The 13,265-nt window shown below is 38.9% G+C and overlaps 1 protein-coding gene across 1 annotated transcript in view; it reads left to right on the forward strand.

The window, feature by feature from the left end:
* The first annotated feature begins 4,866 nt into the window (after positions 1 to 4,866).
* The window catches only part of LOC132563846 (polypeptide N-acetylgalactosaminyltransferase 5-like), a 69,436-nt gene continuing 61,037 nt past the window's right edge, over positions 4,867 to 13,265 (forward strand). Inside the window, exons 1-2 of the mRNA XM_060228598.1 lie at positions 4,867 to 4,927; positions 6,546 to 6,699. Coding sequence (XP_060084581.1) covers positions 4,867 to 4,927; positions 6,546 to 6,699 — 215 coding nt within the window. The remainder of the gene's footprint in view (positions 4,928 to 6,545; positions 6,700 to 13,265) is intronic.

Consider the following 13,265-nt stretch of genomic DNA (forward strand, 5'->3'; position numbering starts at 1 on the left):
ATCATCTGTGAAGTCGGTATCTATCTCTATGGTTGAATTTGCACAGTTAATCCCCTTGCATTCTGTACAAGCAGTTGAACAGTCAAGGCCATGTTTTCTACAGGAGCAGCGTTTGCTTTCGCAGTTTGTTTTACAGCTGCGTGCAGACGGCAGATTGGATTTGATAGGTGTAAGCCTGCCTAGTGTGACACACCAGCCCCAATCCTTTGGATCCATTTCATTTTCAAGCCATGACTGACATTGGTAATAAGCCCTCATGATGTGAAATCTTGCAGCATCTGACGTAGGTGGCAGAGACTGGACTTGGACACTGTTGCTGGTCATCCTTGCACTAACTTTGGTAGTAAACTTTCTATGGCGCAAGATATCCAGGCTTTCACCAGATGGCCCTCCATAAAGAGCCAACTAAAATGGACTCTCCAATCTCTATAACTTCTTTTAAAGTTAATGTTCTGGACATAAGTTGAGCCACTTGTTCCGTCATCGTCTTGCTTGACATAAGCTTCTTGAGGGCCTGTCCTTTTCCAATTCCAAATAAGCCTGAAGTGGTGTCACATCCAGTCAATGAGTGGAGACCAGGAAGTGCAGAACATATTGATTCGCCTAGAATGCCGACTGCAGCTCGTATGTCCCAGATCTTTTTCACCTTTCTTCCTGCTTTCCTGCAGTCTGACCTAAAGGAGATAGTATTTGTTGCATGACAGTCAAAGTAATAACAAAGAAGTACAAGTTAGTCTGCGTCTTCCCCGATGATCTCTACATTTTGCAACCGAGCACAATTAAGAGCAGTCTTGACAATCAGAAGATCAGCATCACCATCAGAGTGTATGACAATGCACCCATATTCTTGTAGTTTGCTGCCAAGAAAATAGATGAACGCTTGTTTGTTGTCCTGGTTTGCCAAAAACAGTTCCTTCTTCGTCTTACAAGGTGTTATTCTATTTTTGTTGATGATACACCCTTTCCACGTCTCAAATGGGCGACATCTTTCGTGGATGGTCCATTCTCGTAGCCATCAAAGGCAACAACTAGCCTCAAATATCTTCTAGTTACATATGTGATGTACATATTGCAGATTGATTTGAATGATTCACCAATTTTCCAAGGAATCCACTGCAAAAGAGAGCCACCATCTAGCACTGAAAGTACATCATCCGGTATTCCATCCTTGCCGTAATTGATGTAACGCTGGCAATGATTCCCATTCCGTGGAAAGTGTCATGTCCATCAATTGAATTGTGGTCAAAATTATCTGCAACAAACTGCAAGCTGGTGTTCTGGACAAGTTCCTGTATGAAGTCACATTGGGACACAGCAGAACTGGAAGCAAATCGGTTGACCTCATTATAGGATGCACAAAACCTAGGGCATGGCACGCATCAATCAATAATCTAGACCCAAAGTGATAATTAAGCTGAACACCAAGGCCAATCTGTAGAGGTGGGAGGAGTCCACGTGGGCGCACAGCCTGCATAACTGCCTGTCCAATAGAAGACACCTTCAAGTCAGAATCCTTCTCGCTGAAGAGGATCTTGAGAAATGTTTGTAGGCTCTCTGTGACATAACCTAAGTTCTTCTCCTGCGATGATATATCAGATGTAGTTGGGTAGTACTCCTTTGACTTTTTAATTGATTTGACTTCATGCTTGATCAATTTGGCTGCTGCTTCAATCACTGCCTTTTTCTCAAGATCCGGGTTGCTTCTTAGGGTTGTGTAGAACTCCCTGAAAATAGATTTTGCTGTTCTTCTGAGAGTGATGACATCAGATTTTCCAGTCGTATCTGCAACAATTATGTCCTCTTTAAAGTGGTTCAAAAGCACCTTTTTCATATATTTCGGACTGTATGCATTTTCTCCACAGATCTCAGTTATTTTAGCCACAAGATCAGAAATTGTGAGTTGTTCATCTTCGTTTTCCATCAGATAGTCAACCACTTGCAGGAAATGGTTAGAAGTCATATTTGGTCGTCCAGCATTGCCCTTTTCCTTCTTGGGTCGTCCGGCTGTAGACTTCTGCTTCTTACCTGGGGTGAATGCCTGAGGAAGTGATCTATTCGTGCGAAAACTGACGCTGCACAGGTTATGGTAAACTGCATCTGCTGCTACCAGATCATTGATGGATTCCAGGCGCCCACGAACTTCAGCTGCCCATTCATCATCTCTTTGTTGACACTTCAGTAAAACCTCATTCTGAAAATCTGATATGCGTACAGGATACACATCAACATCTCTTACTGTTGACTTTAGCTGGTTTTGTACAAAATAGACAGTTATCCGAGAAGCTGAACACCCCGTGGGAACGTAGAGATTGTGCTTTGTCTTTATCCTTGTAATCTGGCTTTGAGCAGTTTGTAAGGATTCCTTTAATCACCAGAGGGTTTGTATATTTTTTTCTACAATCAATTTGAACAAAGTCACCCGGTTTAGCCTTAATATTATCACCCCTTAGTATACTGGCCTCATTTATACCATCACTTCCCTTTATCTTTACAGCCTCGGTGACGTGGACGATATCCTGATGACAAAGGATGCTTGCTTCCATTGTCCACCTGAAATAAATTATATAACTGCTTATGGTTTTTGATAACTTGTAATGATGATAAAATCAATGGGCATAATAATAGATAAAAACTGAACAAAACAAAACATAAAATCCCTAAAAAATAAGGATTTTGAAATGATCTTTGTGGAAGCACATCATGGTGAAACTGAAAGAAAACAAAATAAAATGTAAATGAAAATAAAACAATGATAAAAATGAGAGAAAGGGAAAGATATTTATGGAAAATTTAAAAGATTGTAGTAATGTTAAGTATAAGAAGCATGATATAGTAAATAAATTAAATAATGATTCTATAATTTTCAAGGCCTAGCTATGAAATGGATGTCAAATTATTTGTTCGCGCCCGGTTATTCTGGTTCGGCAGGGCTACCACACTCATTAATTCAACAATATTTTTTATAAACTGGTCATTTGTTAAACATACAGCTGAGTAAAAGAAACGGAATGCTACTACTCACATACAGACTGTAGGCTATAATTCTCGCTGCCTTGATTGGCAATTCATCACATATCTTAAAATGGAACTGAAAATAATATAAATAACTTTATAAACTTTATACAGTGTACATATAAAACTAAAAACAGAAAATTGAAAAATCTTTAAATTATTAAAATTTCAATGTCTTTGCAAAAATATTTCAAAACGTTACACTTTTGAATATATTACACACGTACAATAACTGAAAAACTATAGGCTTCTATCTATATTACAGTATGCATTGTTTGTGTGCAAAAAAAAATAATCTTACTATATTTTTAATGAATTCCATATTAATTTATGAATGGTAGTTGAAATTATTTTATCATATGACTGCTGTGTTTTGCAGTGTAATAGAGCCATGACATAAATTTTCTTTATTACACATGTGTAATAACACTTTCCAATTGTGACGTCACAGTCGATCAGATGACGTCACGTCAGCAATGGACTGCTGTCAAGAAATGACGGGAAGAACGTCTATCTTAACGATGTATTTTTGGACTTTTTAGTAGTCAAATGATAAATAGACTCATACGAGTGTAATATTCTCTATCTATTGTATAATCCAGTTACACAATAAAGACAAATTGTAACATCAAACTTAACCAATAGACTATATATGCTTTATATGTACATGTAAATATACCAGTAATGTGCTTGAAATGTCGAGAAACAGATTAAAAACCAGTTAAAAATGTTGAAATTATGTATGAAAAGTGAACACAGTTCTAAAATTTTTGAATGTTTTACTTTAAAAACATGATAATTAGACAAAAAATATACTTACTTTGGTAATCAAGCGATTCGGAAGAGGATTTAATGTTTCAAGTGACAGGTTCTTAGCAGACAGGTATCTGTAATATATACAATGTTTATTGTTTTATATATGGTTTGTTTCAAGAATGCATAAAAATATTTCAATTTGGACAAAATATGCAGGGATCCGTGTTAAAAAGTGATGAATCTCTTGTTAAAATCTGTTAAGAAACAAAAAAACAAAAAAAAAAAAAACAAAAAAAAGCAACATTGAAAGAAAACCACCTACGAATGCCAGGTTTACAATAATATATACGGCAGTCTGATGCTACGGTGCTTCCATACTTTAAAAAATTTGCGGCATCTGCTCTCATATGCAATTCATTATTTCGAAGAAGCATATTAATCTGATGTATCAACCTTAATTTAAATTCAATAAATGAGTCAAATACTGACAGTTTATTGATCATTTATAATCAAATATGGATATTTATAAGAAATCTACTTTTGGTATTAAATCGGACAGTCTGTCTTGTGCTTTCTCCGATCGTCGTAACTACGGGATGTTTACACCGATAAATCGGTTTTATTTTCCAGTTATTAGAATTTTGATATGCTTAATACAACCATTCTAACATACAACAAAAAATGATCGTGAATTCACTTACCCATATGTCGCAGGAACAAACACCTGGTATTCAGACTTGCTCATCGGTGTCAACAAAAGGAGTTGTCTCCCTTGTGTTGTACGGTGGTCTGTACGTGCTGTACAACCTGCACACAAAATTACAGCTTTCAATCGCTCATTTTAATACTTTCCATAATTTAGATTTCTGTAGATTTTTAGTATTTTGTTAATATATCGTAATACTTTATGAAAATTATAAAAGTCATTCTGTTGCAATTAGTTTGAGGTAGAATTGTATTTTGATTGTACTAATAGCAGTATTATATGAACATAGTTGACCTAAGTCTGTGCAGATATTTAGGTTGTCTCAGGAAATTATGAGAAGTTTTTTTTTTTTTCTTGTTTTGTTTTTGCCAATATGTACAGTGCCATACTTTATGGCCAAACACAATTCTTCCATACTAGACATATTTTCCATACCAGACCAACTGCTGAAAGGTAATAATGTGACAGCAGAGCTGTTATTTTAACCTGAGTTATGTGAATATTTATACATTGTTCTGATGAGGGCTAGCCTAGCTAATCAAAACATATAAACCAATAATAAAACCATGGATTCCCGACGTTGATGCTCCATTTTCTCTCTCCTTTGTATTTACCTTCCTTGTTGAGGTTCTGTTGGATACTGTATGGTAGCCATCTTTGTTTCCTTTACAATCCGATTGATGGCCAGGACATGGTTTTCTCCAATACAGTGGTGTGTAGGATATTAAGATTTATCAGGAAATGTATCACTGTGTCACAGAGCTGAGGTTATCACAATAATTAACATGACCAATAAAGAACATGTCATTATTATTTATTTTCTAAATTTTCTCAAAAGTTTGATGTAATCTGGAATAAGACTCTTCTGAGAATGACGATCGGTAAACATTACAAAGCTTGACAATAAACTGTAAAGGTATACACAATTATTGAACAGATTATATCATATTATTCCAGAAAGTTTCAACATTAATGTTTTGTTCATGAAGACATATGGAGTTACCTCCCATGAGGTCACAGATTCACTGTATAATGTGCAGTGTTTAAGCATCCCTGTGATTGCCTCCCTTGTTTACAGTGCCAGTCCTTTTATTAGAGGGATGTGTGTCATGAAGTATTATCCATCCATGCTGTTGTGTAATGTTGTATCATGTCCCATGTATAATCAATGTCATACATTAACCTCAACAGATTCATTCATATTTGCCCTATACAGTATGATAACATGAAGTTCTACACCCAATCATATTAAGGTGGTTGTTGGTGAAGGTTTAAGGTTACATTGGACTGCTTCTGTAAATTCATCAAAAAATGATATGAACACATGGTTAACTAATAGGCACTGGAGCAGTAGCAATCATAGCTTAAAATTGTCTTGTTCTGTGATGGTTTTTGATATTTCCGATTAACTAAAACATGTATCAGCATAAAGAGATAGAGTTATCTCCCTTAAATATGTCGAGATGGTTTTATTTGTGATAGAAAGGAGAATCTTTAGACAGCTATCATCTTTGTCTGACATCTTTTGATCTTATCACCTAGCCGTATCAGTAAACCTGATTATAGGGAAACCAACACACAATTAGATCAATCCAAACAGTGTTATTAATCTGAACTAATTAGCCACACACTGACCAATGCTGTCAAACTTCCCTATTGGCTGTTACTTTGTCGATGACAACTGCTGGTGTGATCTCGTCTGGTCATCCTGACTTACAAAAAGATTACACATCTATATTTAGGTGGATTGTCTATTCCAATTTCCTTACAATTGACTTTGTTTCGAGACTAACATTGTTGTGGTTTCTACAAGCTATTTTAGTGTTTCACCTTATTTTGTTTCTGATAAATGAACAGCCCAGTACACTTACATTTAAATACACTGTTCACATATGACCCTTAAGAAACATACATCACTTTCCTTTTTGTCACAACATTTGTGTTGAAGGTCAAGTTTTTTATTAACATTTTTGTTGTAAGTTTGTTTCTATAGGTCAAGGTTATGTGCCTCATTCATGCAACTAAGGATTCAATGTTGTCTTTACATAGAGAGTTTCATTTTGTTTTACAGGGGAGAATGGAAAAGCAGTTGTGATAGACAAGGAAAAACTGTCTCCAGAAGAACGCAAAAAATATGATGATGGCTGGCAAAATAATGCTTTTAATATGTATGTTAGTGACATGATATCACTTCACCGAAGTCTGCCTGATGTACGAGACACTGAGTAAGTCATCATATCTATGTATCTGTTATTTACTAATAATCAAAATTTTTACTCTGTAAATCTAATTGTTATGACACACATGTAACACAAAGTCAAACTTGACTATCAGTTCTATCATCATGTTCGATAACCTGTTTACTCAGCCAAATTTCCCAAGTCTACGCTGATCAATAAAAAACAAATTGAGTCTTCGAGGAGATTTAACGGAGGATTAGGGAATTAAACAAGGGCAATACAACCCGTAATCAGAGGCAGCAGATCCCTTCTACACAAAAATCTTGGTGTAGGCTGGCGGGTTTAGCATCTGTACATGGCATCTTCTGTCTTTCCATCCATTTACAATCCTTAGAACTGTTAATTGGTCCAGATGATGAAAAATGCAAATTGTTTTCCCCACAACAATCCAGTCCCAGGGGTCATTTCTAAATCCTTAAGCCAGATCTCCAAATGAAATATTGGTTTGCTTCTCAACATTTTCGTTCTCAAAGCTGTACATCAGGGAATGTAACGTCCCCCACCATCAGGCCTACACGTCAGAGCATAGAAGGTCTGTGTTCTGTCCCCCACCTTGCAAGGTGAAGCCAACAGAGTAGAAGGTTTTTAATTATTTTTCCTTACCTTTTTGGGAACAGCAGTTACAATCAGTCCCTAATCTTGTTGGGGACAGCCCACAGTATAGAGGGTTACAATCTGTCACAGTGTACTGTATAGAGGGTTACAATCTGTCACAGCCCACAGTATAGAGGGTTACAATCTGTCACAGTCTACAGTATAGAGGGTTACAATCTGCCACAGCCCACAGTATAGAGGGTTACAATCTGTCACAGTCTACAGTATAGAGGGTTACAATCTGTCACAGTATAGAGGGTTACAATCTGTCACAGCCCACAGTATAGAGGGTTACAATCTGTCACAGTCTACAGTATAGAGGGTTACAATCTGTCACAGCCCACAGTATAGAGGGTTACAATCTGTCACAGTACACAGTATAGAGGATTCCAATCTGTCACAGTCTACAGTATAGAGGGTTACAATCTGTCTGTCACAGCCCACAGTATAGAGGGTTACAATCTGTCACAGTCTACAGTATAAAGGATTACAATCTGTCACAGCCTACAGTATAGAGGTTTACAATCTGTCACAGTCTACAGTATAGAGGGTTTACAATCTGTCACAGTCTACAGTATAGAGGGTTACAATCTGTCACAGTCCACAGTATAGAGGGTTACAATCTGTCACAGTCTACAATATAGAGGGTTACAATCTGTCTGTCACAGCCCACAGTATAGAGGGTTACAATCTGTCACAGTCTACAGTATAGAGGCTTACAATCTGTCACAGCCCACAGTATAGAGGGTTACAAACTGTCACAGCCCATAGTATAGAGAGCTATAATCTGTGTGTCACAGCCCACAGTATAGAGGGTTACAATCTGTCACAGCCCACAGTATAGAGGGTTACAATCTGTCACAGCCCACAGTATAGAGGGTTACAATCTGTCACAGTCTACAGTATAGAGGCTTACAATCTGTCACAGCCCACAGTATAGAGGGTTACAATCTGTCACAGCCCATAGTATAGAGAGCTATAATCTGTGTGTCACAGCCCACAGTATAGAGGGTTACAATCTGTCACAGTCTACAGTATAGAGGGTTACAATCTGTCACAGTCTACAGTATAGAGGGTTACGATCTGTCACAGCCAACAGTATAGAGGGTTACAATCTGTCACAGCCCACAGTATAGAGGGTTACGATCTGTCACAGCCAACAGTATAGAGGGTTACAATCTGTCACAGCCCACAGTATAGAGGGTTACAATCTGTCACAGCCCACAGTATAGAGGGTTACAATCTGTCACAGTCTACAGTATAAACACTTACAATCTGTCACAGTCCACAGTATAGAGGGTTACAATCTGTCACAGTCTACAGTATAGAGGGTTACAATCTGTCACAGTCTACAGTATAAAGGGTTACAATCTGTCACAATCTACAGTATAGAGGGTTACAATCTGTCACAGTCTACAGTATAGAGGGTTACAATCTGTCACAGCCCACAGTATAGAGGGTTACAATCTGTCACAGTCTACAGTATAGAGGGTTACAATCTGTCACAGTCTACAGTAAAGAGGGTTACAATCTGTCACAGTCTACAGTATAGAGGGTTAAAATCTGTTACAGCCCACAGTATAGAGGGTTACAATCTGTTACAGCCAACAGTATAGAGGGTTACAATCTGTCACAGCCCATAGTATAGAGAGCTATAATCTGTGTGTCACAGCCCACAGTATAGAGGGTTACAATCTGTCACAGTCTACAGTATAGAGGGTTACAATCTGTCACAGTCTACAGTATAAAGGGTTACAATCTGTCACAATCTACAGTATAGAGGGTTACAATCTGTCACAGTCTACAGTATAGAGGCTTACAATCTGTCACGGTCCACAATATAGAGGGTTACAATCTGTCACAGCCCACAATATAGAAGGTTACAATCTGTCACAGTCTACAGTATAGAGGGTTACAATCTGTCACAGTCTACAGTATAAAGGGTTACAATCTGTCACAGCCCACAGTATAGATGGTTACAATCTGTCACAGTCTACAGTATAGATGGTTACAATCTGTCACAGCCCACAATATAGAGGGTTACAATCTGTCACAGTCTACAGTATAGAGGGTTACAATCTGTCACAGCCCACAGTATAGAGGGTTACAATCTGTCACAGTCTACAGTATAGAGGGTGACAATCTGTCACAGTCTACAGTATAAAGGGTTACAATCTGTTACAGCCCACAGTATAGAGGGTTACAATCTGTCACAGTCTACAGTATAGAGGGTTACAATCTGTCACAGCCCACAGTATAGAGGGTTACAATCTGTCACAGCCCACAGTATAGAGGGTTACAATCTGTCACAGTCTACAGTATAGAGGGTTACAATCTGTCACAGTCTACAGTTTAAAGGGTTACAATCTGTCACAGTCTACAGTATAGAGGGTTACAATCTGTCACAGTCTACAGTATAGAGGCTTACAATCTGTCACAGTCCACAATATAGAGGGTTACAATCTGTCACAGCCCACAATATAGAAGGTTACAATCTGTCACAGTCTACAGTATAAAGGGTTACAATCTGTCACAGCCCACAGTATAGATGGTTACAATCTGTCACAGCCCACAATATAGAGAGTTACAATCTGTCACAGTCTACAGTATAGAGGGTTACAATCTGTCACAGCCAACAGTATAGAGGGTTACAATCTGTCACAGCCCACAGTATAGAGGGTTACAATCTGTCTGTCACAGCCAACAGTATAGAGGGTTACAATCTGTCATAGCCCACAGTATAGAGGGTTACAATCTGTCTGTCACAGCCAACAGTATAGAGGGTTACAATCTGTCACAGCCCACAGTATAGAGGGTTACAATCTGTCACAGTCTACAGTATAGAGGGTTTACAATCTGTCACAGTCTACAGTATAGAGGGTTACAATCTGTCAAAGTCCACAGTATAGAGGGTTACAATCTCTCACAGTCTACAATATAGAGGGTTACAATCTGTCTGTCACAGCCCACAGTATAGAGGGTTACAATCTGTCACAGTCTACAGTATAAAGGATTACAATCTGTCACAGCCCACAGTATAGATGGTTACAATCTGTCACAGCCCACAATATAGAGGGTTACAATCTGTCACAGTCTACAGTATAGAGGGTTACAATCTGTCACAGTCTACAGTATAGATGGTTACAATCTGTCACAGCCCACAATACAGAGAGTTACAATCTGTCACAGCCCACAGTATAGAGGGTTACAATCTGTCTGTCACAGCCAACAGTATAGAGGGTTACAATCTGTCATAGCCCACAGTATAGAGGGTTACAATCTGTCTGTCACAGCCAACAGTATAGAGGGTTACAATCTGTCATAGCCCACAGTATAGAGGGTTACAATCTGTCTGTCACAGCCAACAGTATAGAGGGTTACAATCTGTCACAGCCCACAGTATAGAGGGTTACAATCTGTCACAGTCTACAGTATAGAGGGTTTACAATCTGTCACAGTCTACAGTATAGAGGGTTACAATCTGTCACAGTACACAGTATAGAGGATTCCAATCTGTCACAGTCTACAGTATAGAGGGTTACAATCTGTCTGTCACAGCCCACAGTATAGAGGGTTACAATCTGTCACAGTCTACAGTATAAAGGATTACAATCTGTCACAGCCTACAGTATAGAGGTTTACAATCTGTCACAGTCTACAGTATAGAGGGTTTACAATCTGTCACAGTCTACAGTATAGAGGGTTACAATCTGTCACAGTCCACAGTATAGAGGGTTACAATCTGTCACAGTCTACAATATAGAGGGTTACAATCTGTCTGTCACAGCCCACAGTATAGAGGGTTACAATCTGTCACAGTCTACAGTATAAAGGATTACAATCTGTCACAGCCCACAGTATAGAGGGTTACAATCTGTCACAGTCTACAGTATAGATGGTTACAATCTGTCACAGCCCACAGTATAGATGGTTACAATCTGTCACAGCCCACAGTATAGAGGGTTACAATCTGTTACAGCCCACAATATAGAGGGTTACAATCTGTCTGCCACAGCCCACATTATAGAGGGTTATAATCTGTCTATCACAGCCCATAGTATAGAGGGTTACATTCTGTCACAGTCTACAGTAATGGGGATTACAATCTGTCACAGTCTACAGTATAAAGGGTTACAATCTGTCACTGTCTACAGTATAGAGGGTTACAATCTGTCTGTCACAGCCCACAGTATAGAGGATTACAATCTGTCACAATCCACAATATAGAGGGTTACAATATGTCACACTCCACAGTATAGAGGATTACAATCTGTCACAGCCCACAGTATAGAGGGTTACAATCTGTCACAGTCTACAGTATAGAGGGTTACAATCTGTCACAGCCCACAGTATAGAGGGTTACAATCTGTCACAGCCCACAGTATAGAGGGTTACAATCTGTCACAGCCCACAGTATAGAGGGTTACAATCTGTCACAGTCTACAGTATAGAGGGTTACAATCTGTCACAGTCTACAGTATAAAGGGTTACAATCTGTCACAGTCTACAGTATAGAGGGTTACAATCTATCACAGTCTACAGTATAGAGGCTTACAATCTGTCACAGTCCACAATATAGAGGGTTACAATCTGTCACAGCCCACAATATAGAAGGTTACAATCTGTCACAGTCTACAGTATAAAGGGTTACAATCTGTCACAGTCTACAGTATAGAGGGTTACAATCTGTCACAGCCAACAGTATAGAGGGTTACAATCTGTCACAGCCCACAGGATAGAGGGTTACAATCTGTCTGTCACAGCCAACAGTATAGAGGGTTACAATCTGTCATAGCCCACAGTATAGAGGGTTACAATCTGTCTGTCACAGCCAACAGTATAGAGGGTTACAATCTGTCACAGTCTACAGTATAGAGGGTTTACAATCTGTCACACTCCACAGTATAGAGGGTTACAATCTGTTACAGCCCACAATATAGAGGGTTACAATCTGTCTGTCACAGCCCACATTATAGAGGGTTATAATCTGTCTCTCACAGCCCATAGTATAGAGGGTTACAATCTGTCACAGTCTACAGTATAGAGGGTTACAATCTGTCACAGTCTACAGTATAAAGGGTTACAATCTGTCACAGCCCACAGTATAGATGGTTACAATCTGTCACAGCCCACAATATAGAGAGTTACAATCTGTCACAGTCTACAGTATAGAGGGTTACAATCTGTCACAGCCAACAGTATAGAGGGTTACAATCTGTCACAGTCTACAGTATAAAGGGTTACAATCTGTCACAGCCCACAGTATAGAGGATTACAATCTGTCTGTCACAGCCAACAGTATAGAGGGTTACAATCTGTCACAGCCCACAGTATAGAGGGTTACAATCTGTCTGTCACAGCCAACAGTATACAGGGTTACAATCTGTCACAGCCCACAGTATAGAGGGTTACAATCTGTCTGTCACAGTCTACAGTATAGAGGGTTTACAATCTGTCACACTCCACAGTATAGAGGGTTACAATCTGTCACAGTCTACAGTATAAAGGGTTACAATCTGTCACAGCCCACAGTATAGATGGTTCAATCTGTCACAGCCCACAATATAGAGAGTTACAATCTGTCACAGTCACAGTCACATATAGAGGGTTACAATCTGTCACATCCCACAGTATAGAGGGTTACAATCTGTCACAGTCTACAGTATAGAGGGTTACAATCTGTCACAGCCCACAGTATAGAGGGTTACAATCTGTCACAGCCCACAGTATAGAGGGTTACAATCTGTCACAACAGTATAGAGGGTTCAATCTGTCACAGCCCACAAGTATAGATAGAGGGTTACAACACAGTCTACAGTATAAAGGGTTACAATCTGTCACAGCCAACAGTATAGAGGGTTACAATCTGTCACAGTCTACAGTATAGAGGGTTACAATCTGTCACAGTATAGAGGGTTACAATCTGTCTGTCACAGCCAACAGTATAGAGGGTTACA

The sequence above is a fragment of the Ylistrum balloti genome, unplaced genomic scaffold, assembly GCF_031769215.1.
Source record: "Ylistrum balloti isolate Yb309-2 unplaced genomic scaffold, AGI_CSIRO_Ybal_v1 Utg371884, whole genome shotgun sequence".
In the NCBI taxonomy this organism is placed as follows: Eukaryota; Metazoa; Mollusca; class Bivalvia; order Pectinida; family Pectinidae; genus Ylistrum; species Ylistrum balloti.